General features: G+C 47.6%; 1 protein-coding gene and 4 non-coding genes across 5 annotated transcripts; all 5 read left to right on the forward strand.

Annotated features, from left to right (window-relative positions):
• Positions 1–20,329: 20,329 nt before the first annotated feature.
• Positions 20,330–27,218, forward strand: RPL3 (ribosomal protein L3). Its single transcript, XM_045779892.2, is given in 11 exon segments — positions 20,330–20,391; positions 20,393–20,480; positions 21,462–21,654; positions 22,382–22,550; positions 23,101–23,236; positions 24,319–24,505; positions 24,989–25,149; positions 25,695–25,796; positions 26,274–26,369; positions 26,751–26,870; positions 27,118–27,218. Coding segments are annotated over 11 exon segments (1,359 nt in total). The 3' UTR covers positions 27,163–27,218.
• LOC123780972 (small nucleolar RNA SNORD43) lies at positions 20,976–21,039 on the forward strand. Its single transcript, XR_006776563.1, has one exon. It is a non-coding gene; the product is annotated as a small nucleolar RNA SNORD43 (small nucleolar RNA).
• On the forward strand, positions 23,046–23,100 carry LOC123780978 (small nucleolar RNA U82P). Its single transcript, XR_006776569.1, has one exon. It is a non-coding gene; the product is annotated as a small nucleolar RNA U82P (small nucleolar RNA).
• On the forward strand, positions 24,553–24,646 carry LOC123780976 (small nucleolar RNA U83B). Its single transcript, XR_006776567.1, has one exon. It is a non-coding gene; the product is annotated as a small nucleolar RNA U83B (small nucleolar RNA).
• Positions 26,065–26,158, forward strand: LOC123780975 (small nucleolar RNA U83B). Its single transcript, XR_006776566.1, has one exon. It is a non-coding gene; the product is annotated as a small nucleolar RNA U83B (small nucleolar RNA).
• Positions 27,219–27,649: the final 431 nt, after the last annotated feature.

The following is a 27,649-nucleotide window of genomic DNA, read 5'->3' on the forward strand; positions in this document are numbered from 1 at the left end:
GGAGCCAATGGCCTGGCACACAGTAGGTGTTCAATAAATAGACCCTACTCCCCAGAACCGCGTCAAAATTTGGGTTAGACCTTCAGGTTTCATGGAAACAGGCAGGGTGGAGGAGTGCTAACTGGCGCAGTAGCAAGAACACCTTCCAGCTCTGGCTCTTGAAATGACCTGCAGTCCTTATGGCTTCTCTCGAGGGCTCAGGTACCTCCACTCGTTCCAGGATCAGGTTGGATGAAGATATGCTTTGCTGCTGTGTCTTGTCATTCTGTGATGACAGGACACAGGTCTGTGCAGAGGAAACGTGTGGTGGGTGTGCGGGCACGTCTTATAAATATCACCTAGGTAAATGTCCATCTTAGGCTCTGTTCACTGAGGGTTAATTCTGTGCCAAGCTCTGTGCTAAGGGCTTTACATACATTACCCCCATGCAATCCAGCAACCTCATAAGGTAGCTGCTATGATTATATAAAACTTCTAGAAGAAAACACAAGAGAAATTGTTGTGACTTTGAGTTGGGCAAATTCTTAGATATAACGCGAAGAGCATGATCCCTAAGAGAAAGCAACCGATCAGTGGAACTTCATCAAAATTAAGAACTGCTCCTCAAAAGTCACTCTTACAGGAACGAAAGAAGGCAAACCACAATCTGGGAGAAAATCCTTACAAAGCATACATCTGATAAAGAATTTGCATCCCAAGGGCCCCTGGGGGGCACGGTTGAGTGTCACAATCTTGATTTTGACTCAGGTCATGATCTCAGTCAGGGTCCTGAAATCAAGCTCCGAGTTGGGCTCCGAGCTCAGGGAGGAGTCTGCTTAAGTTTTTCTCTCCCTCTCCCTCTGCAACTCCCCATGCTTGTACTCTCTCTCTAAAATAAATACATAAATCTTTTTTAAAAAAAGAATCTGCATCCCAAATATATAAAGAACCCTGCAAAGTCAATAGTAAGAAAATAACCTGTTTTTTAGAAAATGGGAGAAAGACTTGAACAGATACATTTCACCAAAAAAGATACATAGATGGCAACTAAGCACATGAAAATATGCCCGACATCACCAGTCACTAGGGAAATGCACATTAAAACCAGGACGAGACACTTCCACATACCTATTAAAATGGTTAAAAAATTTAATTTGACAAAATCGAGTGCTCAAGAGGATTTAGAACAACTGGAACTCTTGTACCTTGCTGGTGAAAATATGAAATGGTACAGCCACTTAGGAAAACAAGTTAGCAACTTCTTATAAAGGTAGCTTAGACGTTTACCATAGGACCCTGTAATCCCCTCCTAAGTATTTACCCTAGAGAAATTCAAAGTTATGTTCGCTAAACCCTTGTACAAGAATGTACATAGCAGGGGCACCTGGGTGGCTCAGTCGTTAAGCGCCCGCCTTCGGCTCAGGGCGTGATCCTGGCGTTCTGGGATCGAGCCTGGGATCGAGCCCCACGTCAGGCTCCTCTGCTGGGAGCCTGCTTCTTCCTCTCCCACTCCCCCTGCTTGTGTTCCCTCTCTCGCTGGCTGTCTCTCTCTCTGTCAAATAAATAAATAAAATCTTAAAAAAAAAAAAAAAAGAATGTATATAGCAGCTTTATGTGTAATAGCCCAAACTTGGAAATAACCCCAATGTCCCTCAACTGAAGAATGTATAAACAAACTGTGGGACGCTGCGTGCAATGGGATACTACTCAGGAATAAAAGGGAACGAATGATTGATACGCTCAGTGTTACAGTAAGTAAAAGAGGCCTGGTTCAAAAGACCACAGACGGCATGTTTCCTTTTATGGGTCCTTCTTGCGAAAGCAAAACTATAGGGACAGAAAACAGATACTATGGTTGCTGGGGACTGGAAATGTGGTTGGAGGGCACGTTAGAGGATTTACTAGTAAGGAGCATGGGAAAATTTGGGGGATGATGGAATCCTTTTCTATCTTGTTTGTGGTGATGGTTATACAATTGGCAATACATGTTGGTCCATAAAAAGGGCGATTTTCACTATATGTAAATTATACACATTTTTTATATGGTAAAGAAATCTGTGTGAGTGTGATGGGCTGAATGAGTAAGTAATATTCACATATTCATTCACTAAATCTTTATTTAAAAAAATTTTTTTAAAGATTTTATTTATTTATTAGAGGTGGAGAGAGAGCGCATGAGCAGTTGGGGAGGGGCGGGGGGAGAGGGAGAAGCAGGCTTCCCGCTGAGCGGGGAGCCCAACTTGGGCTGATCCCAGGACGCTGGGATTATGACTTGAGCTGAAGGCAGACGCCCGACTGAGCCACCATCAATAAATCTTTATTTGAAGCCCACCTTACCGAAGGCTTTGTGCTAGGCACGGGGGCATTCGGGGTGAAGAATTTAAAGACTGTTTCTAACCCTTCCAGCATTAAGATTTGATCACACCCATGAATTTAAATCTCAGAAAGAGTGGTGTTCAGTAACTTGAGCTCCAGATGGAGATATTCTTGGGTGGAAGTCCTGGTTCCCTCTGACAGCCACTGAGTCACCTCGGGCAAATGGCTTCACCTCTCTGGGCCTGTTTCCTCATATGAAAAATAGAAATTAGCATAGTACTTTATTATAAATAAACCTGAGGGGGTGCCTGGGTGGCTCAGTCTGTTGAGTGTCTGCCTTTGGTTCGGGTCCCTCTCCCTCGGCCCCTCCCCTCACTCTCTCTCTCTCAAAAAAACAAGTAAATAAAACCTTAAGAAAAACAAACCCTGAGGATTATTGTCAGGATTAAATGAGAGAATGCACAAAATGTACTTAGAATAGTGCTTGATACAAAGAAGGAGCTCAGTAAACATGGTTGGCCTTCCCGTCCCAGTTGGTTTTCAGGGTAGGTACATACAACAGGTGTGTAGGCATTTTCTTAGAAGCACAAAGTTACAAACGATGGGTAGGTTTCCAGGGTGCCCCATGAGCCTCTAGTTCATACCTAGCAGCATTGCCAGTTATAGAAACGTCCTTCTCTCTTACCGTTGGTGTTTACGTGTTCCCTGTTAACGGCAGGGCCAAAGGAGGAAGTCAGGCTGTCCTTTGTACGTCAAGATTTTGCAAACCCAGAGCTGCCCAATCTTGCCATGTTCTGCACGGTAATCTGAGTTCCCAGTCCAGGCCGAGCTGTGACTCACCATTGCTCCTCCTCTCCTTCCCCCTTGAGATCTGTTTTCTGTGAGAGCGCGGGGCTGCCTGGGCAGAGGGGCAATGTGTTCATTGAATTTGAGTGGATGAACCACAGCAGAATTATAATCTTAAAAATTTGCTACTGCGATGGGTGCCTGGGTGGCTCAGTCAGTGAAGGGTCTGCCTTTGGCCTGGGGGGTGAACTCAGGGTCCTGGGACTGAGCCCCACATAGGCTCTCTGCTCAGGGGGAGGCCGGCTTCTCCCTCTCCCTCTGCCTGCTGCTCCCCTTGCTCGTGCTCTCTCTCTGTCAAATGAATAAATAAAATCTTAAAAACAAAGCAAAACAGAAAAAAACCCAAGAAATAATTAACAACAACAAAAACTACTTAAAACCTAATATATTAGATTTTTAAAACACACTACCAAATAACCCATGGACCAAGGAAAAAAATTATAATGAAAATTAGAAAATACTTAGGAGTGCAAAGTAATTAAAGTGAAAATCTGGGAGCCTGCAGATAAATAGTGTGCAAGAGGAAATTTTTTTAATTTTTAAATGCTTAATTTTTTAAAAAGATTTTTTTTTTATTTATTTGAGAGAGAGAGAGTGAGCAAGAGAGAGAGAGAGCAGGGTGAGGAGCAGAGGGAAAAGCAGACTCCCCACTGAGCAGAGAGCCTGAAGCAGGGCTTGATCCGGGGACCCCAGGATCGTGACCTGAGCCAAAAGCAGACGCTTAACCCACTGAGCCACCCAGGAGCCATTATTATAAAAGCCATTATAATAAAGATAATCCATGAAGCTAAAAGTCAGTTCTTTAAAAAGACCAAAAACCTGACATATTTTTTGCAAGACTGATCAATAAGACCGGAATAAACAATATTAGGGGTGAAAAAAGCCTCTATCTACAGGTACAGCAGAGATTTTAAATAATAATTATTATAAAAAAAAGCAAGAGGATATTGTGAACAACTTTATGCCAATAGCCTTGAAAATAGACAAAAATGGACAACTCCCCACATATTTATAGAAAAATATAACATACTAAAACTGATTCAACATCAAAATCAGACAAAGATATTATAAGGAAGGAAAAGTTTCAGCCAACCGCACTCATGAATATCGTTGCAAACAGTGCTGAGAAAATACTAGCAAACTTAATCTTGCAATTCACAAGGTAATATGTCACAAACAAGTTGGGTTTATCCTAGGAATGCAGACTTGGCTTATTATTAGGAAATGGAGAAGTGTGATTTCTCCTATTAACAGATTAAAAGGTAAAAACCACAGGATCGTCTCCACAGACGCAAGAAAACTCTTCAATAAAACCAACACGCATTCAATAGAAAATCTCTTACCAAATTAAAAATAGAATGTCCTTAATTTAATAAAGATTATCTACAAAAATCGTACAGGATGGGTAAATTTCACAGATGAAACAGTAAAAGCATTCATTTTAGAGGCTCCTGGCTGGCTCAGTTTGCAGAGCATGGGACTCTGGATCTCAAGGTCATGAGTTCAAGCCCCATGTTGGGCATGAAGCCTACTTTAAAAAAAAAAAAAAGCACAAAAAAAGGAGCGTTCCTTTAAAAAATTGGAGAATAAACAAGAATGCCAGCCATCATCACTACATTCGACACTGCTCCAGGGGGGTCCCAGCTGGCACAGTGAGACAAGACAAAAAAGTTACATAAGGTATGAAGATTGGAAAGGAAGACACAAATATTTATTATTTTCACCTGATATAATTGTTCCACATAGAAACTCTAAAGAATGCACAAATTATCAGACTCGATAAGAGTTTTGTAAGTTTGCTGATCAGAATATCGAGATGCCAAAAGCAATTGTATTTTTATATTCCCATAGCCAGTAGTTAGAAAATGTAACTTTAAAAAGGGTGCCATTTATAATTTATTTTTTAAAAAGCAACTAGGAATAATTTAAAAGCAGGGAGGGGTGCCTGGCTGGCTCAGTCGGAAGTGCACGTGACTCTTGATCTTGGGGTCGTGAGTTTGAGCCCCAAAAATTGGGTGTAGAGATTACTTAAGTAAATAAATAAATGAAACTTTTAAAGGAGGGGGATAGACAGATCTTTAGAAAGAAAACTCTAAAATTAAAGGCAACAAAGACCTAAAGAAGTGGAGAGATAGTCGAGATAACTGTGTGTGAAGATCTCTATTCTTCCCATGTTGATGTGTAGAGCCAGTGCAATATATATATCAAATATCAAATATATACCAAATAGCAAAAGATTTTCAGTGGAACTTGATAAGCTGATTCCAAACCTCTTTTTTTTTTTTTTTAATAAATATTTACTTAGGGGCGCCTGGGTGGCTCAGTCGGTTAAGGTCTGCCTTCAGCTCAGGTCATGATCCCGGGGTTCTGGAATCCAGTCCCACATTGGGTTCTCTGCTTAGTGGGGAGTCTGCTTCTCCCTCTGCCTCTGTCCCTCCTCCCTCCCCCGTGCTCGTGCTCACTCTCTCGCTCAAATAAATACATAAAATCTTAAAAAAAATAAATTCTCTAGGCCGTTTAAAACAAAACAAAACATTTACGTATTTATTATTATTTTTTAAAGTTTTAATTTAAATTCCAGTTCATTAACATACAGTGTAATAGTTTCAGGTGAGAATGCAGTGACTCAACACTTCCATACAGCACCCAGCGCTCATCTGGACAAGTGCTTCCTTAATCCCTATCACCCATTTCACCCATCCCCCACCCACCTCTCCTCCGGTAACCATCAGTTTGTTCTCGATAGTTAAGAGTCTGTTTCTTGGTTTTCTTCTCTTTCTTCCCCCCTACGTTCTTTTGTTTTATTTCTTAAGTTCCACATGTGCATGAAATCATAGGGTATTTGTCTTTCTCTGACTGACTTATTTCGCTTAGAAGCTGATTCTAAAATTCTATGGAAAAGAAAAGGGCCAAGAATTGCCAATCCAATTTTGAGGACGAAGAGCAAGTTCCACCAGATAGACACAGCAGATGTAAAGGTTTATTATAAAGCTGTAGTAAATCAGATGATAGACCAAAAGAACAAAGGAACAGAATGCAGAGCCCAGAATTAGAACGAAGAACATTTGGAAATGTGATATACAGAAGTGACATTGCAAACGGAAGGATGGGCCATTTAGTAAGTGAGCAGTGCTGGGAACATTGACTATCCATATGGCGAAAGAAATGAGGTTGGGTTCCTACCTCACACCATTCACACAAATGAATTCCATGTGCTGGCTGGAAGTTGAAGACAGTTGCGCTCAGGATTCATTCACCCACCCCCCTCCTCACATTTGCCGAACCCAGTATGCCAATGAGGAGACTGCTAAAGCTGGTTTAAGGTGAAACCATGATTAGCTGGAGGCAGTAGCAACCAGGGGGACTGCTTTGAGCTGTCTGGTGGACCCTGAAGCTTTCTGCTCCCTACCATTCCCAGGGCACATCCTCCCCTCTCCTCAGATTTCTTGGGATTAACACAAACAAGGAACTGGCCTTTTCCTTCTCTCAATACACACAACAATTGAGATCCTTGTGCGGAGGGGAAAGGAACTCAGGGGCTAAAACAACTCGATACCTGAGTAGTACAACTCCCTGAAAATAAAGTCAATAAATGGCCTGACATACGCCATTTGAAGCAGAGGTATTATAGGACAAACAAATCAAGAATTTGAAACAAGTATGATGTGGAGATGGGGACAATTTAGCAATGTCAAAGAAGAAAAAGAAATAAGGAAAATGAATCAAGCCGAAGAATATTAGAAATGAAAAATATGGGGACGCCTGGGTGGCTCAGTCGGTTGAGCGTCTGCCTTTGGCTCAGGTCATGAATCCAGGGTCCTGGGATCGAGTCCCTCATTGAGCTACTTGCTAGTGGGGGAGCCTGTTTCTCCTTCTGCCTGCTGCACCCCCTGCTTGTGCTCTCTCTCTGACAAATAAATAAAATCTTTTAAAAATTTTTAAAAAAAGAAATGAAAAATATGAATGTGGAAATAAAGATGGAGAAAATAGGAGCATGGATACAGCTAAAAAATGAATTAGTGAGGTAGGCAATTAGAGTGAATAAATGCCTTGGTAGAGTTTACCAGTGGGTGTGGTGCCCAGTTGTTCCATCAAACACTAGTGAAAGCACTTTGTAGAAGCGATCAAGATTACTAAATAAAGGCATTGACCCACAAGAACGTGGGTGGGCCTCACCCGATCAGTTGAAGGCCTTACGACGGAAAAGAGAGTCTTCCCAGAATGGAGAGAATTTGGACTCCAGACTCCAACATCAACTCCTTTCTGAGTTTCCAGTCTGTCGGTCTGCCCTGCAGATTTTGGACCCAAGACTGCAACATCAACTCTTGCCTGAGTTTCAAACTTGCTGGCGTGCCCTACGGATTTCAGACTTGCCAACTCCCACAATCACATGAATTAATTCCTTGAAATAAATCATATATATGTGTGTATACACACACACACGCACAGGATTGGTTCTGCTGGCTCTGTTTCTCTGAAGAACGCTGACTAACACAGTGGAAAATGAAATCTCCCTGCACCTTCCTGCTTTATGTTGTAGTTACATGTATCACCTCTGTATACGCCAGAAACCCCAGCTGTGGGAATTGCAATAAATCAAGAGGTGAAAAAAGGGACAGTTGGAAGAGGGACAAGGTGAAAGTGGGGGCCAGAGTGGCTTGATTGGTCTTTTTCTTGTCTTTCCTTTCCTTTCCTTTCCTTTCCTTTCCTTTCCTTTCCTTTCCTTTCCTTTCCTTTCCTTTCCTTCCTTTTCGTTTCGTTTCCTTTCTTTTTTTTTTTAAAGGATTTATTTATATATTTCTTTGACAAAGAGAGAGAGCAAGAGAGCACAAGCAGGGGGAGCTGCAGAGGGAGAGGGAGAAGCAGGCTCCTGCTGAGCAGGGAGCCTGATGCAGGGCTCAATCCCAGGACTCTGGGATCATGACCTGAGCCCAAACAGATGCTCAACTGATTGAGCCACCCAATGCTTTTTTTTTTTTCAAAGATTTTATTTATTTGAGAGATATAGAGCTAGCATGCACAAGAGTGTGTATGATGAGCAGTGAGGGGGGCAGAGGGAGAGAGAGAAGTAGACTCCTTGTTGAGCAGGGAGCCTGATGTGTGGCTTGATCCCAGGACCCTGAGGTCATGACCTGAGCTGAAGGCCGATGCTTAACTAACTGAGCCACCCAGGGGCTCCACACCCAGTGTTTTTTAACATCTGTTGGAGATCCTTGCCTGACTCAATTAGGGATGACAAAGGGGTGATTTTCTACTTTTATTCTGTATTCATTAGCAGGACAGTTATCTGGTGTTTTGTTTTTAACAAGATAGTAGTAGGTCTTGGTTGGATTAGCAACATAGCCCACCTAGAATCCTAAAAGGTAAGTGGATGGGACCTGGGACCATCCATTAAAGACATTCTGGTCCAACCTCCTCATTTTCCAAAAAAAGGGACTCAGACCCAGAGATGGAAAGGGATTTGCTCAGAGTCTTCCAACATGAGCTTTATAATGTCCCAGAAGAGCTTTCTGGTACACAAAAAAGACTTTTACAATTACTTGGATTTCAAGTTCAAATGATTTGCCCAAACCTTCCCTGGCTGAGTGGTGCTTAAGGGGATGTGCCCATCAGAATTATCTGGGGTTCTTTTCCGGCCTAGTTGTGCTTCCCCTTCCCCCAGCTTCTGATTCAGCAGGTCCCAGGGTGGTATCTATATTTTGAAAAAGTCCAGATGATTCCTGTTTTGTTTCTTCTCAGAAGTTCACTTTGATTTTTATTTTTAAAAATTGTTCAAGTAATTAACGATGAGTACATTCTTGTGAAGAACACAGCAGGCTATACAGAACCATCTGGGAAAGCCGCCTTCACACCCACCCCTCATGCCCACTGCACTCCTCACAAGTATCCCCAGTTTAAGCCACCTCCTGGTCGGCTGTCTATGAATTTACTCATTTTGCATGCGTGGACATGTATCTAATTTTTAAATAAATAGGATTATAGCATTTGTGTTGTTCCATGACTTGCTTTTTTTTACTTGATGATGTGTCTTGAAAGTCTTTTCATGTCGCTATATATAGACCTACCTAATTCTGCTTAACAGACTGCAAACTATTTCACTGTACAGAAATATCATTGAAGGAAACCAGAATATGACACCCCAAAATATGCTTCTTTGACATAAGAATTATTTTGAGCTGAAGGCAATTAAAAAGTAGCAAATACAGGAAAAGCTCTCTTTCCCTTCTCCCTTTCTAGGGTTTAAATTTTCCTTTACTGGAAACCACTCTAGACTCTTATGAACCCAGTGGCAGCACCAGAGGAATCTGAAAACAAATGGCATTCTGTTCGTTTCCCCCCATATATTTACTTTCCCACAGTTTGCCACCCTTGGAAGTCTAAAATGGTTTCCTTTGCCCTGTCGTTCTCTACAAATGTGTTGTTCTTTGCTGAATATGCCGAATAAGCCCAAGTTTTAGCCACCCCTTTGAGCTACTCATCCCCGGATTTCTCCCATGTATATATGAAATATACATTGTTAACAGACTTCTGTTTGTTTTTTTTCCTGTGAATTTGTCATTTCTTATAGAGATCCAGCTGAGAACCTAGAGGGGCCGATGGAAGGAAAAACAATTATTATGGTGATATATATAAATGGGTGTATTTATCTAAATCTAAAATATATATAGATTTTATTTATTTATTTATTTATTTATTTATTTATTTATTTATTTATTTATTTGAGAGAGAGGGAGCACTCCAGCCAGGTGCCCCATTTGTGTTTTTAAATAGCATGGATGGCATTGGGCTGTAAATATTGCTGTTTCTTCCCTTTCTCGACTCAACATTATGGTGTTAAAACGTATCCATGTTACAGTAGGAACATCTGACTTGTTTATTCCCAGTGGTGCCCAGTGTCTCATCGTGCACATGCCCACATCTTATTACCCATCCCGGGGGTGGTGGACACCAGAGCTGTCTCCAACTCCTGCTCTATTTCCACTGTTCTCATTTGCTTCAAGAACCACTGAATTAAAGGAAAGGGAAGATAAGTGTTTCCATACCCACCTGATAAGGGGATAGGGAGCAGGGAGAAAGGGCTCCTATGGAAGAGCAGATAGGAGTTGTGACATTCAGATAAAATTTGTTTAAGCAATTATTCAGGTTACAGTGGTTAGTTCAGGTTACAATGGTTAGTCTCCTTTCTGGCTGTGAGTCGCCCAGACTGAGGATTTATGGTGGCTGTATCTTTCAGGAAGTCCTTTGTAAGGCAGCAAAGAAATTTAGGCAAGTTTTTTCTTTCTTGTGACTGATGTCTGTTCAGGTGTTTTTAGCTTAAAATAATCCCAATGCCAGGGAAGTGAACTTTGGATCCCTACAACTGTTTGGTCCACAGAGCCAAAAAAAATGTACTCTCTGGCCCTTTACAGAAAGCAGAAAGCATTTGTGGACCCCTGGCTAAGAGCTTGGACTTTAGTCCCTGACTGCTTGAGCTTGAATCAGTTCTCACCACTTTCAAGTGTACCTTTTTCTGTGGCTCTGTTTTCCCATGTACTGAAGGGAGGACACAGATGGGACCAAGCTCGTAGAATGGTTTGATTACAGGGTTACCATTTGCAAACACGTAGAACAGTGTCAGGCACGTAGTGAGCACTCCGTGAGTATTAAGTAATGATACCACCTTTTACTGAAAAGCAAACCCTAATTTTGATATGGCCTATGACAATTATTTTCCCCTCATGGTTTGTGTTTCTGGGGCCTTATTTTAAGACTTTCAGCATCTGTAGGTCACAGATTTTTCTCTCACATTTTTATATTATCTTTATAGTCTTAAATTGTTTTAATATACCTAGAATCTGCCTTTCTATATGGTGTATGTAGAAGATGCAATTTTCCCCCCAGAATAAGTTGGTTCTTCCCACACTGTATACATCACTCATCAACCCAACTGCCCCACAGCCTTGTGGCTCTTCAATCATGGATCAGGTCCTGATGTGTACAGAAATCTGCTTCTGTGCTCTTTCTTTATTTCCTTTGTCTCTGCCGGCCTCTCTTCCACGCTGTTTCTATCACTAAAGCTAGAATGTAAGCTCCCAGTGGGCAGGGAACGTTGTTTTATTCACTGAGGTATCCCAAATGCCTAGAACAGTGTCTGGCAAACAACAGGGGCACAATAAGTGTATAGTGAATGAATGACTGTGGCATGTTTTAACGTCAGAGAAGGTGAGTCATGACTAATAGGCATTTACTATTTTTCAGGGGATCCTGTGCCCAAGAATCACACCAGGGTCACCCTAGGTCCTGAGAGACCCCGGCAGAAGTCACCCAGCCAAGGAGACTATAGGACAGGTCACAGAAACCTTCTCACCTCAGAGGAGAGCTGCCTCCTTCTAGAAGACACACCTCACCTCCTCTTCCATCTCCAGCCCTCTCCCACCCTTCCCGGTATCTTGAGTGAACACCAAATGGATTCATCTCCAAATCCCCAACCCCCAGGGCAGAACCTGGAACACATTATAAGTCTAGAAGAGGTTGGTTGGGTGGGTGAACATTGAAACCTACGAACTCAACCCTCATACAGAATTCTTTAGTCTTGTAGCTCTCAATTTTGGCTACATTTTAGAGTTCTCTGGAGAACGTTCCAAACCGCCCTCTGTCTGGATTTCACCTCCAGAAATTGCAATTTGTTGTGTTAAAAAACAGAAATTCAACAGAGTAAAATTGAAGATCTAATTGGTTTTATTAAACAATTCATGAAACAGGCAGCATCCCACCTAGCAAGCAGAGGGGAGCTCCAAGAAGCTGTACAAAGTGGTAGCTTTTTTATAGGAAGGAGGGTGAGGCAAGGAAGTTACTAGCAAAAGAAACAGAAGGATTGTTCCAAGCAAGGTCACCTTCCCTTAGTGGGAAGGGCAGAGGTCTTCTTAGGTGGATGACCTCATCTTTCTTTGGGGAATGGAGGGGGCCCGTGTGATATATTCCTCATTGGTGCTGATCAGAAAATCTCAGACTCATGAAGACTGCATTTCTGGGGGAGGTGAAACTGCATTAGGTTAAGTATCAAGCCCAGTTTGGTGACTTGGCCTAAGGATGTCATTTTGGACCTGTGGTTTTCTTTTTAACGGTTCTGAGATTAAGCCTGGGAGTCAGAATCTCTGAAATCTCCCTGGGGTTATTCCAATGCACAGCCAACGCTGAAGACCTTCTACTTTACCTTGTCCCTGAAACCCCTCTCAATGTCTGCTGGCTTCGGGCCCCTCAATCTCTCAGAGCCTCAGTCATCTGGGCTACATAACGGGTAGTTAATAAGATGTATTTAAGGCCTTGCTGTTTAAAGGGTGTTCCGTGGAGCAGGAGGCGATCCAGTCTTCAGGGATCTGAACCCACATTCTAACAAGCTGCCTGGTGATTTGTTTGAGGATTAACTGAGATAATGGATATTATAATCACAAAATAAATTATATGTCATGACTATAACTGATGAGAGAAAAACTCTCTGAAGGTCTGAGATACGAGGGAAGCCATTCTAGATTTCCTTCTAAGCCAACATGACTGTATATAAACTCTGTTCAAACCCAAATCCTGATTTATGGCCCGCCACACATCCATCGTACACCTGCATTGTGAAAGAGTAGCCCGAAGGAAAACCATCTTGTCCTTGAGATATCGATCAATGTTCCTACTCCCTGCATTCCTTTCTGATAGAACTCTTGATTCCTGATGACTTGCTAACCTATAATCTTCTGAGCTTTTACAAGATGTAAAAAAGTATATAACCCGTAAAAATTGTTCATTCTCTGAAACATTTTCCTCCCCGTGAAGAGCCTGTTTCCCCAGTAGCTGTCCTAACTTGGGCTCAAATAAAATTCTTACTCTTAGAGATTTTAAAAAGGTTTGTTCGATTTGCATCAACATAACAGAATCTGGGTGTAACAGGCAATCCTACACATTCACTGAATGAATGAATGGATGAATGAATGAATGGACGAAAGACCCCCGCCCCTTGATTCAGATGTGATTGTTACTCTACTCCTAAGGAAACAAAGGCTCTGGTGGCTATTAGGTCAGTTGGTCAAACTAGGAAAATGCTGGGGGTTCTGGGCATGGTGTTTGCAGGGATGGCAAGAGGAGAAGGTTCCCAGAGACGTGAAGTCCAGGACACAGAATCACACCTTTGGTTCTGGGCGGAGGGGTTTCTAATCTTCATATTCCCCCAGGGAAGGGAAACACATGTTGGTTAGAGGGACCCAGGAGGTCCAAACCTGAGGCTCCATTGACAGTATTTACATATCCCCAGAACAAACAGGCTCACCCTTACCTTCATCCACAAATATTTATGAAACCTGCCTATGTGTTTGGTGCCGTGCCAAACGGAGATGCCCCTTCTTTAAAGCAACTGACATTGACAATTTAAAATCCACAGTTGGGCGGGGGGGGGGGGTGCATGCCTGGCTGACTCAGTCGGTAGAGCATGTGACTTTTGATGACTCTTGGTCTCCAGGTCGTGAGTTCTCCTGTTGGGAGTAAAGCTTACATACATACATAAAATCTACAATGGGGCGGGTAAGGTCTGAGGAGGGGAGGGAGACCAGTTTGTACTATCAGCTGATTGGGGAAGGCTTCCCAAGAGGTAACGTATAAGATACAATCCGAGGAGTGGAGGAAAAACGTGAAGATTTTGGAAGAAGGAAAAGAGCTCTCTGATTGTCCTTTTGCTGACATGCCGGAGCCTTGAGGATTATCTAGTTGGGTGTAGTTTTAGAAGAGATTCTTCCTTGCCCTCAAACTGTTTCACAGCTCTGTGGATTGTAGATAAAGTGTAGCTATGCAAATAGCCCTAATCTGTCCATACACAAATAAGTCGTCTCTGTTGGAAGGACACATCCCCCCAATGGAAAACTCCAGTTTTACATCTATTTGTAAATTCATTCTGACATTTCTTTGTTCCATATAAATGTGTGGTTCTGCATCTTTTCCTTTGAACCAGCTGTGGCATCTGTCTAGTTCTCTCGTTAATTAATGAGCTAAATAAAATCTTTGACATATGTTCATTTTATATCCGTACAAGAGTTGTGATCTTATCATCTCTTCATATTTATGCTTTAACAAGAATAAGTAGAAGTCAACCCGTGTTCCGGGCAGGGAGAGAAGCAGGTGCAAAGGCTCTGCCACAGGGAGGGTTGTGTGTGGAATGGGAGAGGTCTTCGTGGGGGGCCCCCTCGGGGACCCAGGGATGTGCTGGGACCATGGTCGCAGTCCCCCCCAGGTCTCATACTATGGGAAGCCACTGAAGGGTCTTGATCAGTGGAATGACTTGGTCTGATTCATGGTGTGAGATCTTACGCAGCTGCCAGGCAGAGAAGGGATCTCAGGGGCAGGACGGGGACAAAAGGATGCTTCTGGAGGCTGGTGCAGCAATCCGGGCAGGAGGGGACTGCTGCCTTGATTTGTGGGTTGACAACTGAGGAGGAAAGCAGTCTCTGTAGACAGCAAACAAATGGGGAGAGTGCAGGCAAAAGTCTAAAAGGGAACTCTGGCATCTGATGTCATTCTTAGGATCTATGTATGCTCTTGGCCTGGAGACACAGCAGAGAATCCAGTAGAGCCTGTCTTCCCGCCACCTCCATGCTAGTGGAGGCAGGGAAAGAGGTAAACCCTGGAAAAAGCTCATTCTGAGCAGGAACATGAGGGCTGGGGGTTGAAGGCATGTATTCTGCTGTGTGAAGCTACTAAATTATTTTTTTAAAAAAGATTTTATTTATTTATTTGACAGAGATAGAGACAGCCAGCGAGAGAGGGAACACAAGCAAGGGGAGCGGGAGAGGAAGAAGCAGGCTCATAGCTGAAGAGCCTGATGTGGGGCTCAATCCCATAACGCCGGGATCACGCCCTGAGCCGAAGGCAGACGCTTAACCGCTGTGCCACCCAGGCGCCCCAACTACTAAATTATTTTGAGACAATTTCTTTAGCTATAGAACGGAGCTGATAAGAGAGTGCTTTCCTCAAAGGGTTGATTGGATGATCGAATGAAGTGAAAGGGTGTTCTGCCCTCAATAACGGGCAGCTAACATTACTTCCCAAAGAATAATAAATGCGTTGGGCACATACAAATCATTGTCATAATATAAATAATACCAACCTGCATGGGTATAGTACTTCAAATGTTTTTGGACCTTCACTCTGGAGTAGAGGCACAAAGTAAGGATCTGTATTTGTTCCTTGCGGCCCCTGCAGCAAATTACCAAAAGCTTGGTGGCTTCAAACAGCAGAAATGTTCTCTCTCACGGTGCTGGAGAGGTCTGAAATCAGGGTGTTACAGGACTGGTTCCTTCTGGAGGCTCTGAGGAGGAAACTCTTCATGCTTCTCTCCCAGCTTCCGGGGGCTGCTGGCCATCCTTGGCTTTCCTTGGCTAATCGGTGTCCCTCTTCACATGGCCTTCTTCTCTGTGTTTCTCCTCCCCTTCGTTTCTCTTATAAAGACACTTGTCATTGGGTTTAGAGCCCATCCTAATTCAGGATGATCTAATCTGAAGACCCTTGGTTCAAAGAAACCTTTGCAAAGGACTGTTTCCCAAATAAGGCCACACTTACAGGTTCTGGGTGGACATATCTTTAGGGAACAACTTCAATCCACCGGAAGATCCATAGGTATTTATTTCCTCATATTGTGAACCAATTTCTCCAACCCCATCTGCTAACGAGTCCGTGCTCTCACACGGTTTGGGATGTCCCTTTTCTCCTGTATTTAGTTTCCATTTGTAGCCAGCCTCTGTCTGGGGTTCTACAGACATTCATCTGCCTGTTTGTCCTGCCACTACCACATTGCTTTTACTGCTGTGCTTTTGTAGTGCATAGGTCTTAATATCTGGTAGAGTAAGTTCCCATCTTGGTTCCATTTTTACAAAATTGCCTTAAATTTTCAAGGACCTTGACCCTCTCCATATGCCTTAGAATCAGGTTCCCACTATGCCTTGCCTCAATCCCTTGGGATTTTGGTTGGAATCCTAATGACTTTATAGATTAGTTTGGAGACAATTGACAGTTTTAGGACATTAGGCCAGTCAATCCATGAATTGACTATGTCCCTCCATTTATTCGGGTCTTCTTTTTATGTCCCTTAATAGAATACAAACGTGTTCTCCAAGGAGGTCTTATACACGCTGTTAGGGTAATTACAGAAGGAAGAGCACTCAACAATTTACAGATGGCACAATTGTATATATCCCCTCTCCCTGGAGTGCTATTATCTACATTTCACAAAAAAGGAAACTGAAGCTAAGAAAGATAAAAGAACCTCCCCAGGGACACATAGTGGTGACAGAGCTGAGACCAGGTCCCCCAGCCTAGCCCCGGGTATGCCTGTGGCTTCCCACCGACCCTTGCCCCCAGCACAGCAAAGGCCTAGGTGAACGGACTTGGTACCATTCAATCTCTCACGGACACAGCAAAGCTGGGGACATACCAGAGGCTGGCTGCCACTTGATCATTTATCTTAAGATCTGCACGAAGAGAGACGTGGCATAGACATAGAGAAGAATGATGAGAACACAGGTGGCCTTGATTTGCTGGGCGAGGGCCTGCTTGGATGAACACCTGAAGGCCATCTTGCTTGTCCTGCTGCTCAGGAACCTGGTGCTAATGGGCACCTCTGTGGCCCCAAAGCTGCAGCCTCCTTCCTGCTTGCTGGCACCCTTGTCCCCAACCATGAGGCACAGGCTGATGGAGGCCACTGTGACCCCGCTCAGGGTGGCTGAGTTAGGTCCAGGGAAGCACTGGCTAAAAGGGGTGGTGGTGGCTGGAAGGATGGTGGTGACTGCATCCAGGTCTTTGGAGTCTGCCCAGCACAGCTTGGCCCACTCCAGGGGTTGTAGGCCACTGCCCTGCATGGCCCAGGCTGCCCATCGCATGGCCACCCACAGCCTATCCAGGCAGCAGAGCAGCAGGGGGACAGCCACCTGCTGCAGGATGGCTCGCAGCAGCAGCTCCACGGCCTTGCTGTTCTCGTGGTGGAAGTTGGCCAGGCTGTAGGAGGCCCGCTGGGCCATGGAGAGCAGGACTAGGCTTGCCTCCCACTTCAAGTGCTGCAGGATGCAGTAGTGGGCTCCATGCATCAGGGTGGTGAGCTGCCGAAGGCCCCAGCCCCACGTGATGGTCCGTGGCTGCCACAAGGCCCGCTGGATGGGCAGCAGCATGTCTATGCACAGCTTCCTGGCCAGGATGAGGGTGAGCCCCCTGCCTACCTGCTGGCTGCTGCACCATGGGATACAGAGGCCCAGTATGTACACTGAAGGGCAGCAGGAGGCCATATTTGTTATGGCTGCCTGCAGCCCCAGCAGAGGGGCAGAGAATTTCACCAGGCCAGGGCCACACAGGAGCAGGAGTAGGAGCTGCCATGCACCCCTGGCCAGTCGGCTCCCATTCTGTGGGGCATCGTCCTGGCAGCTGGTGGTGGAGGAGCAGGGATGGGAGGCTTTCATGACCCAGGCTCCTGCCCAGAGGGCATTGGGCTGCCTCCTGCCACAAGCTCACATTAATTGAACCTGTGGCCCAAATACTCTGTCATTTGGGCCAGGTGATTTTGCAACAATCAATGACAGCACAAAAGACCAACATGTGAGCTTATGTCAAAGAGGGGGCATTATTGCTTCAAAGGGACAAGAGAGGCAGCCTTTGAAAGTAAAACTGTGATGTTCTAGTTTGGGTCCCCTGTGTTCATGCCCTCATCTGACAAATGTGACCCAGACCTCTGTGCTCAGCCCTGCACTGGGTGCTGAGCACATGGTCTCTGCCTACAGGAAGCTTCCACTCTAGTAAGAGAGACGAACGTTAAAACATCCTCATGTAGTCCCCATTCAGCTCCTCCTCAGATCCTCCTACCCTTCCACATCTTGGGTTTTACCTGGCTGTAGAGAACGTCTGCTCTTTAAGTATTTGAGCAAAGCCTGGGACGCTTTTCTGCTCCTTACCAGAAATTCCGTTTTATTTTTTTGTTTTTTTAAAGATTTTATTTATTTATTTTAGAGAGAAAGAGAATGCACGTGTGCAAGCTGGGATGGGGCAGAGGGAGAGGAGAAGAAAATCTCAAGCAGACTCCTGCTGACTGTGGAGCTTGTCGTGGGGCTCGATCACAGCACCCTGAGATCATGACCTGAGCCTAAGTCAGATGCTTAACCGACTGAGTCACCCAGGCAGCCCTGCTCTCTTTTTTCTGGATGGTAAAGAGGGAGTTTCTTTTAGGGAGGATAGGTTGTCTAACACCTCCAGGGACATTGTCAAACCTTTTTTTTTTTTTTTTAAAGATTTTATTTATTTATTTAACACAGATAGAGACAGCCAGCGAGAGAGGGAACACAAGCAGGGGGAGTGGGAGAGGAAGATGCAGGCTCATAGCAGAGGAGCCTGATGTGGGGCTTGATCCCATAATGCCGGGATCACGCCCTGAGCTGAAGGCAGACGCTTAACCGCTGTGCCACCCAGGTGCCCCTGTCAAACCTTTTTAAACTCTCTTTACAGTTTTAAATAGTCTTATTTGGTGTGTGATGGTGGCTGTCTTGTTCTGCTCTGTACTCCCGCAGTCTGGCACAGTCCCCAGCACACAGCAGGCCTTCAGTAAGAATTTCTTACTGAGTGAGTGACTTGGGACCCCAGAGGTCTTTCCAGTGAGGGGGTTACTGAACACCAAGTCTGATGTGAAAACCCAAGCTGGAGTCAGCTCTGTCCTTCACTGATTGCGTGACTTTTGTCAAATTATTTCCTCTTGGCCTGAGACTTAGTTTTGTCTGTAAGAGGGGACAGACAATATGGGTCATAAACCTTTGTTTGCAATTCTGAAATTGAAAACTTAAATCATTTGATAACAAAAACCAAACTGATCTGAACTTTTTAGGCAGCAAAATCAGCCTTGAACCGATGTGAAGACATTTATATTTATCCCACTCCATGAGAATATTCTTTTTTTTGACAGAATTAATGTGTTTCATTAAAGAGTTTGAGGAGGATTACATAAGTGCATGCACCATATTGCATGATTTATTTAAAACATGAAAAATGCTGAGTTTGGAAACACATCTGGCCCCAAAGATTTCCAATAAAAGACTGAGGACCCATCAGCACTGCCCCTCAAGGGAAGGTGTGAAGATTAGAAGATTTTTTTTTTTTTTTTTTTTTTTAGCAAGGGTGCAAGCAATTGCCAGCCCCAGAATCAAATAACAGGACTGGGTGAGATGGAGGAGCAGGCGATATACGGGAGACAGTGTGCGGGCTCTCACACAGGGAAAAGGGTGGAGGAGTAGCCGGTTACAACAGAGCCTTGGGTGGCAGCCTCCTTCAGGAGTTAATGCCTAATCCCAACGAGAAACAGTACCCAGCACACAGCAGGCCCTCAGTAAGAATTTCTGAGTGAATGACTTGGGACCCCGGAGGTCTTTCCAGTGAGGGGGTTACTTCCATGGGAAGTAACAAGATGACATTTGATTCTTAAAACGATTTGGAGAGGCAAGCCGGAGATAGGAAGAGCACTTAGGAGCCTCCTGGGTCACGGGGGTGGGAGGTTGGGGTGCAAGCAGAGATCAGCAAGGGTCCCTGAGGCTGAAGAGCCAGGCTCCGAGGTTGGGCTGCTGGACCCGTCACCGCAGGTCCTGAGGGCGTTTTGCCGCCTCATTGACCCTAAGAAGCAGGGCCACAGCAGCTGGACACCGGGAGTAGTGGCTGGGATGAGGCTTCAGGGACGGGATGTCCGAAAACAGAACGCATTAAAGGCAAGTTGGTGTCGTGGAAGCGGCTCTGGGTTGGGAGCCAGAAAGCCAGGCTTTCAGTCTTTTCTCTCCAACTTTGAGCAGGTGGCAGCGGGGCAATTCGTCCCAACTCAGCGTGCCCGCTAAATGGCACCACCGCAGATTTATAGCGTCGGATGGAAATGGGATACCACGTGCGAAGACGCTTTGGACATGAAACCCACAGCTGGGTTATTCAATCCTGGAGGTGACTGCATTTCACGTGAAAAAAGACGCAGCTCTTTAGCTTCAGCGTAACGGCGTCTTTCAGCAACTTTGGCAGCTACCTAAAGCCCTACGGTCGCGGCATTCCAATTCTTGGCCACAGTTTCCGCGGCTCTTCACAAAATTAGAACCCAGTCGCTCGCCGTATAGTCTCTAATCCCCGCCCCCGAAGGTGGCGTCCAGCTCAGAACGAACGCGAGGCGAGGACGAGCATGCGTAGAAATGGCGGCCCGTATCCGCCCCACGACCCGGCGTCCACCGCGGGCGCGCGCGCGCCCCGGAAGGGGCGGGACCAGGCTGGGCTTTATAAATGGCTCGTCGCGCTTCCTCCGACCTCTACCGGCAGCGTTCGGCGGCGGAATGGTACGTGTCGCTATGGCGCTTTCCTCCTCGTTGGCGCGGCGGTGCGGCTCAATCCGTGGCGCATCGCCGTCATCTCAACTCGGCGGGCGCCGGGGGCCTGCTCGAGGAGCATGGGGGACTTAGTGAGACCCACAGTGAGGCCTATTTTCTGAAAACACCGGAGGCCTGTGGTTGGCCTGGGGCCCGCCGGGCGGCTGGCGAAAACCGGTGGGGCGGGCTCCAGTTCGGAGGCCCCCGAGTCCGGAAATTTTCAAGTCACAGATAATTTCTGCGTCTCGAGCTCACCAGTTTCGTGTTAATCTAGATCAGAGTCCGTGAGCACATTGGCCAGGAGGACCTTGAGTGGGGGCGCTGGGCCCTATTCGTGCTGACCCGGGGAGGTGCCGAAATCAGGGTAGCACGTGGGAGGGGAGCCTAGGCTGGGGTTGCTGAGGCCTCAGGCTGACCTGGGTGCACGTTGGTACCACCCTTAAGGCTTCTGGAGTTCCCAGGAACCACAGATGATGAACTTACTGACGGGCGGACAGACACTCTGTGCTGATTGTCACGTTCTGATTTGGCTCTGTCGAGTTCTAGTGGCCTTCGGGTGTCAGTCTAGCGGGGGGGAGCCTGTGGGGTCATCTGCTACCCAGCTCTTGGGTCCCAGCAGCCGTTTTGTGCTGACTTGACCGGAAAGCCACCTGTGAAGTGATATTAAGGACATCACCTGGTGTGCTTTTGTCCTACTCAGAAGAAAGGGGAGGGTACATTTTCTTACATTACGAAATGAGGTTTTGAGGCAAAGAGTCAAGTCATCTGGGCTGTGTGTGATCCTTCTCAAAGTGAACCCAGCCTAGCATGTAAGCATGTTTATTAGCTGGGCTGCTGTGTCTGGTGTGGACTCAGACTTGCGGCGGATCCTTCCACCACTGAGGCAAGCCGGGCATTAGAAGAGCGCTACTTAAGACAAGTTTGAGTGCTAGCGTAGATCTTTTCTCCCAGTCTCACAGGAAATTCTCCGCTCCCAGGCATGGGTCCCTGGGCTTCTTGCCTCGGAAACGAAGCAGCCGGCACCGTGGGAAGGTGAAGAGCTTCCCCAAGGATGACTCTTCCAAGCCCGTCCACCTCACAGCCTTCCTGGGCTACAAGGCCGGCATGACTCACATTGTGCGGGAGGTGGACAGGCCAGGATCCAGTGAGTACAAGTAGTATCTTTCACACTGGTTGGGGTTGGTAGTGGAGGGTGGGGATAGACTGGGCTGCAGTCAGAAGAGGGCAGACCCTCCTTTGACAGGATGGAAATCTCCATTAGGATTGATTACTGCTAAGGGCTACAGGTGGCTGGCATTACTGCTTTAGGTGGGGGGAATGTATTGAAGTCCGTGTTATCTTGAGCAGATTTTTCAAGAGCCACAGCATAGAGGAGTATGCTAATTAGGGACATTGTACCTGTGAGCCCTAACCTGAGAGCCTGAATGCTGTCCATGTCCCTGGGTTATGAAGTGCAAATAGAAAAATGCATTAAGTCAAACAGCACTGGTTACTGAATCACATGCTATCTACTAATGCTGGTATTGAACATCTGCCCTGAGCTCAGACCTATTACCACATCCCGTTACACATAGTACTCCTGTATTATTTAGGTAATAAGGAATTTGCTTTTAGAGGTTTGTGATAGATGAGAATTGAAGCTATACAATTTGTCTTAGGGTCCTGATATTTTTTTGAGTTAGAATTACAATGTATGTGGTAAGGACAGGCCTGGGAGTCCAGACTGCTAAGTAAGGCCCCATTTCTGCAAAGTGGCCTGTTACCCAAATCAGGTTCCCCTCTTGACCTAAATGGGCTTTTCACACTCCTGCAAAATACCGTGATCCCATTCTAGCCAACCCACTCAAGTCTGACCACTCTATTTTCGGCAGAGGTGAACAAGAAGGAAGTTGTGGAGGCTGTGACCATTGTGGAGACACCACCCATGGTGGTTGTGGGCATCGTGGGCTACGTGGAAACCCCTCGAGGCCTCCGAACCTTTAAGACCATCTTTGCTGAGCACATCAGTGATGAATGCAAAAGGCGCTTCTATAAGAACTGGTAAGGGATGAGGAGACCCTGGACTGGGATTAGGAGAGGAGAGAGTACCCTGTGCTGGGCTTCTCTGTAGCAGGGAGAGAGCTGCTCTGGTGTCCGGTTTAATTGCCTCCTGAACAGAACAGTTCTGAGGACAGACCTTGAGCAGCCCCTCTGGACCTTCATGTTCACCCTGGCAGGGGTTGGCTGAGGACTCCGTACTCAGTGTTCTCTTAGTTGCTGGGAAGTATTGAGAGTCCGGTTAGAAGCTGAGAGCAGTGTAACTCCCCCGGTCCTGCCCGGGAGTGTGGTTGGGTTAGTGGCTAAGCTGGAGCAAGAATAGTGTGTATTTGAATGCTTGTGACTTCCGTTAATTTTGTGGACCTCTGCTCAGCTCCGCTCGGCTCCGCCCGATGAGCTCCATCCAGGCTCCGCTTGCCGGTGGAAAAGGCTCCTTAGAAGCCGGCAATGAGCCCCATCCCCACGTGGTGCCAGTGTGCCTTCCGCTCACCCCCTGGAGGGGTGATGAAGGCCCGCACCCGGCCCCCTCCCCAACTCTGCTCTGCCCCTGAAGGCATAAGTCTAAGAAGAAGGCCTTCACCAAATACTGCAAGAAGTGGCAGGATGATGATGGCAAAAAGCAGCTGGAGAAGGACTTCAACAGCATGAAGAAGTACTGCCAGGTGATCCGGGTCATCGCCCACACCCAGGTGAGCACTCAAGGGGCACAAAAGTAGGGTGACTGCCCCACTGCTTCAAGTAGCGGGTGCCACCGAGTTATCTGCTGAGTTGATCCTCAGCTCAAACTGACTTTGTGCCAAGTCTCAGGATTTTAGAGTGATGGTAAGACCAGTTCCAGTTCCTTAAACTTGTCTGGATGGATGGGCCAGGGAGCAGCCCAGGGCACCAGCCCTGCCCTTAATTTCTGGGGCCAGGCTAAGGCCATTGTTGGTCTGAGAAAGCAGCCAGTGGTGCCTCCAGGCTGGTGGGTTGGTTTTTCTGTTGCCAGCAGAGGGCGCTGTCTCTCCATGGGTTTTGTATTAGGGAACCCATGCCCCATTTTAGGGAAAGTGGTTGAAGGAACTGGTGACTCCTTAATGTTGTAAAAGGTGTAGCTGGAAAATTACAATAGCATATCGGCCATTTGCGCTCAAATCTGACTTGCTACGAACTGCATGATCCTTTGCCTGACTTGGTCATAATGGTGATCTCACATACAGTTGGTCTGAGCTGCCGTCCTAGGTTTATACCCCGTTCTTAGGTATTCAGTTTCCCTATGGTTAGCAGTGACAATAGCGGTTCAAGTTTGTGGTAGTGTCCATTACTGAAGAAAGTTCTGTGGAACAGCACTGGGCCACTCTTGATGAAGTTTTAGACTTGAATTCTTTTCCCCCCCTAATCTTTGCAGCTGTGCCCTTGACTGAGGTGCTGTTCCACTGTCGGGCAATGTAAATGCCTTCCTGAGAGACCGAGATAGATGGCCAGGGTAAACCAGGGCAGTGCCCCAAAGGGACGGGCCAAAAGCCTGATGACCAGGAACGTGTAGCTAGTGGTCCTAGGGTCTTGTTCCAGGTCTGCTTGGGTTGACGTGGCCCTTGTATGTCTGTTAAGGATCAGCTCGTCATGGTGAACTTGGGCACCCAGTGGGAAGTTAGAACACAGGAAGGAGTCTTCACTTTGCCACTAGGGAGACATGAGGTTCAAGGTTGCCACACGGTTCTGCCCACCCTGAGTTCCTTTGCTGTGGAGAGCTGGAAGCTCGGGGGTCTGAGCCGTATCGATTCCCTCCTAGATGCGCCTGCTTCCTCTGCGCCAGAAGAAGGCCCACCTCATGGAGATCCAGGTGAACGGAGGCACAGTGGCGGAGAAGCTGGACTGGGCCCGCGAGAGGCTGGAGCAGCAGGTCCCTGTGAACCAGGTGTTCGGGCAGGATGAGATGATCGATGTCATTGGTGTCACCAAGGGCAAAGGCTACAAAGGTGAGCTTTGCGGTGGCCCCAGTTGTGGTAAAACTCAAGCTTCAGGCCCAGATCTTTGATGAGGCTCTGGAATGAGTGCTGGGCACATGGCCTGAGTAAGATGACAGAAACTTGTCTCAGTGCCTGTCTTCCGAGAATAGCCGTGCGCTCAGGTGGGAGGGAAGTATGGAGGGCTGGGGGAGAGCCCTCACCATCCATCTGAACCCTGACCCTATGCAGCCCACCGCAGAAAGCAGAGGACCGGGAGATTGGCTGGGCCTCTGCCAGTGAGGAACTCGGTGGATGCTGTGACGCGCACATGGTCGCATGCCAGTTCAGGGCTGATTGTCCAGCGCCTTTTCTTACAGGTTGAGAGCAGGTTTATGTCTAGGCTGGTGATCAGCCTGAGGAAATACGAGGAGCGAACTCCCGTTGGGCATTCGGCAGGAAGGGCTGATGGCATGAGTGCCAGACGCCCCGGTGACAAGCTGGCGTCTCTTCCAGGGGTCACCAGCCGCTGGCACACCAAGAAGCTACCCCGCAAAACCCACCGGGGCCTGCGCAAGGTTGCCTGTATTGGGGCGTGGCATCCTGCCCGAGTGGCCTTCTCCGTGGCTCGGGCTGGGCAGAAAGGCTACCATCACCGCACTGAGATCAACAAGAAGGTGAGCTGCCAAGGGGCTTTCGGTGGAGACGGAACGCCAGGAAGGGAAAGACAAGTCCCGTGTTGGGAGCGCAGTTCCTGTTAGTGCTGCTATGGTGGGGGAGCTTCTGGAATGCATGTGGCCTTGAGGTGCTCCCCTTGTCTGATGGGCATGGTTTTGGTGCTTGGGTGTGATTTGGAAGGTGCCATCGAAGGTGGTTCTGGTACCGCGGACTCTTGGAGTGACGCCAGGATGAGAGCTTTGTCCGTCCCTTTGCCTTGGAGGGTTTGGGGAAGGCCTCCGTGCATTGTTGTTTCTGTCAAGCGGCAGTATTTTTAGGCCCAACCGGCTTTTCTTTCTGCCCCCGGCCTGGGGTGCCCCGTCACTAGAACTGATCGCTGCTTTCCAGAGTCCTTTGCTGGTTATTACCCCACTGCTGAGTTGAGAGTTAGGTGTCCCGAGTTACGTGTCCCTGTTGGCTGGCCTTCCCGCAGCCAGCCTGCTGTCAGGGACACGTGAGTCTGTCCCCCTGGAGTGTGAAAATGCTCATTTATTTCTTTACCTAGATCTACAAGATCGGCCAGGGCTACCTCATCAAGGATGGCAAACTGATCAAGAACAACGCTTCCACTGATTATGACCTGTCTGACAAGAGCATCAACCCTCTGGTGAGTAACGAGAGCTGTCTTCCAAAGCCTCTAAGGTCTTGGCTTTGGCAGGGATCCCCCCCACCTCATTCCGTGTGAATCTGCGCCAGGCCTCACCTGCGGGGTGGGACCCTAGTGCTCTTGGGTCCTAGCTGACGCACGGAGGCCGTGTCTCCAGAGCCCGTTAACTGTCCCCTGCACAGACCGCATCCAGCTGTCTGTTCCTTGCACATGCTGTGTCTTCAGTCATCTGGTTGGGCCTGGCTGGTGCGAAGTGGGGTCTCAGCCAGCTGTTCGGTGATGAGGCTCTGGAATGCGCGCTGGGCACAGCGCCCGAGTGAGACTGCGGAAGCATTCCTTGCTGCCTTCCTTCTGAGAACAGCCCGGTGGTGGGCAGCCGGCAGGGCCCACCTGAGCCTGAAGCGGCCGCGCGTGTCGTGTCGTCTGCGCGGTTCCTAGTCCTGTGCTTGGTCTGACCTGATGCCTTGGTGTTTCCAGGGTGGCTTTGTCCACTATGGTGAAGTGACCAATGACTTTGTCATGCTGAAAGGCTGTGTGGTGGGAACCAAGAAGCGAGTGCTTACTCTCCGCAAGGTGAGGCTGGGGCCCTTCCCGGCAGTCGGGGGGGGGCGGGTAGGCAGGAGCTCGGCCCTCCGAGTGGAGGGGGGAGTGATGGGTAGCGGTGGAACACAGTGCCCGCACTTTGTGGAGGGAGTTCAGAGGAAAAGGGGGGGTTGCCACTCCTCAGCAGCAGCTTTGAAGTCCCGGGAGGAGGAAATTCCCAGTCTGGCGCGGCCCAGCTGTTTGCCTCTGCGCTCGTGTTTGCTCAGTCTGGCGGCAGGGCGAGCTCCTTGGGTAAACCCGCTGGCCTGGTGGTGTCGCCGGAGGGGCTGGTGGTGGTCCTCTGTGAAACACGATGGGGCAGCGGAGGGCCCGGCTGTTCGTAACTAACCCTCCCTCTTGGCCCATACATAGTCCTTGCTGGTGCAGACCAAACGGCGGGCCCTGGAGAAGATTGACCTTAAGTTCATCGACACCACCTCCAAATTTGGCCACGGCCGGTTCCAGACGGTGGAGGAGAAGAAAGCATTCATGGTGAGCACCCCTAGCTTGCCGCCCTCGGGCTGGGGTTGGGATGGCTCCCAGTCCATGTCCCCTGCCAGCCTGCCCGTCTGCTGCTGGTGCAGGAGGCGGCAGCTGGGCTGGCTCCTGGGGGTCCTGAGCTTGTATCTGCGCCGGGAGCCCACGTAGCATCTCTCCTCGCGCTGGGATGTGGGTGGGGTATTGCTCGTGCCCAGCTGCTTTCCGTCCTCTGACCTTGCCTGCTGCCCTCTCTCCACAGGGACCACTTAAGAAAGACCGAATTGCAAAGGAAGAAGGAGCTTAATGTCAGGGGCAGATTGTGCAGCTGGTGGGGTCTCAATAAAAATGATTTTCCAGTGAGCTCTGCTTCTGGTTTTTTGCTTCCCTGTCCTGGCTGTTGCCACAGGGGCCTCGCGTTCTCTGAGAGAGGTTGCCCTTGGCCTCTGGGCTTCGCTGAGGGTCTTCTTTGTCCCCTACCACTTCAGAGCAGATGGGGTGTAAGGGGAGCTCAGAGCTGCACCCCAGTCTGCCCCTGGACTGTTGAAGCCGGCCCAGAGCAGCAGGCTTTGTGCAAATGCATGTTCCCCGGGTGAGGGCCGGCTCTGCTGTAGAGCTCGGTGTGTTTGCACAGCGTGGGTGGCGGCTCAGCAGGAAAGAGGCCGAGAGGATTTCATGTTCCCTGTGTTTTTAGAGTTGCTAATGGGCATGGCAGGGCCAGCTCTGTTCTGCTGAGTGTAAGAAGTACTTTAGTCACTAATCCACGTGGGATTGGGTTCCAGTGATGGCTTGTT

The sequence above is a fragment of the Ursus americanus genome, chromosome 17, assembly GCF_024610735.1.
Source record: "Ursus americanus isolate L20-20 chromosome 17, mUrsAme1.1.p, whole genome shotgun sequence".
Classification (NCBI taxonomy): domain Eukaryota; kingdom Metazoa; phylum Chordata; class Mammalia; order Carnivora; family Ursidae; genus Ursus; species Ursus americanus.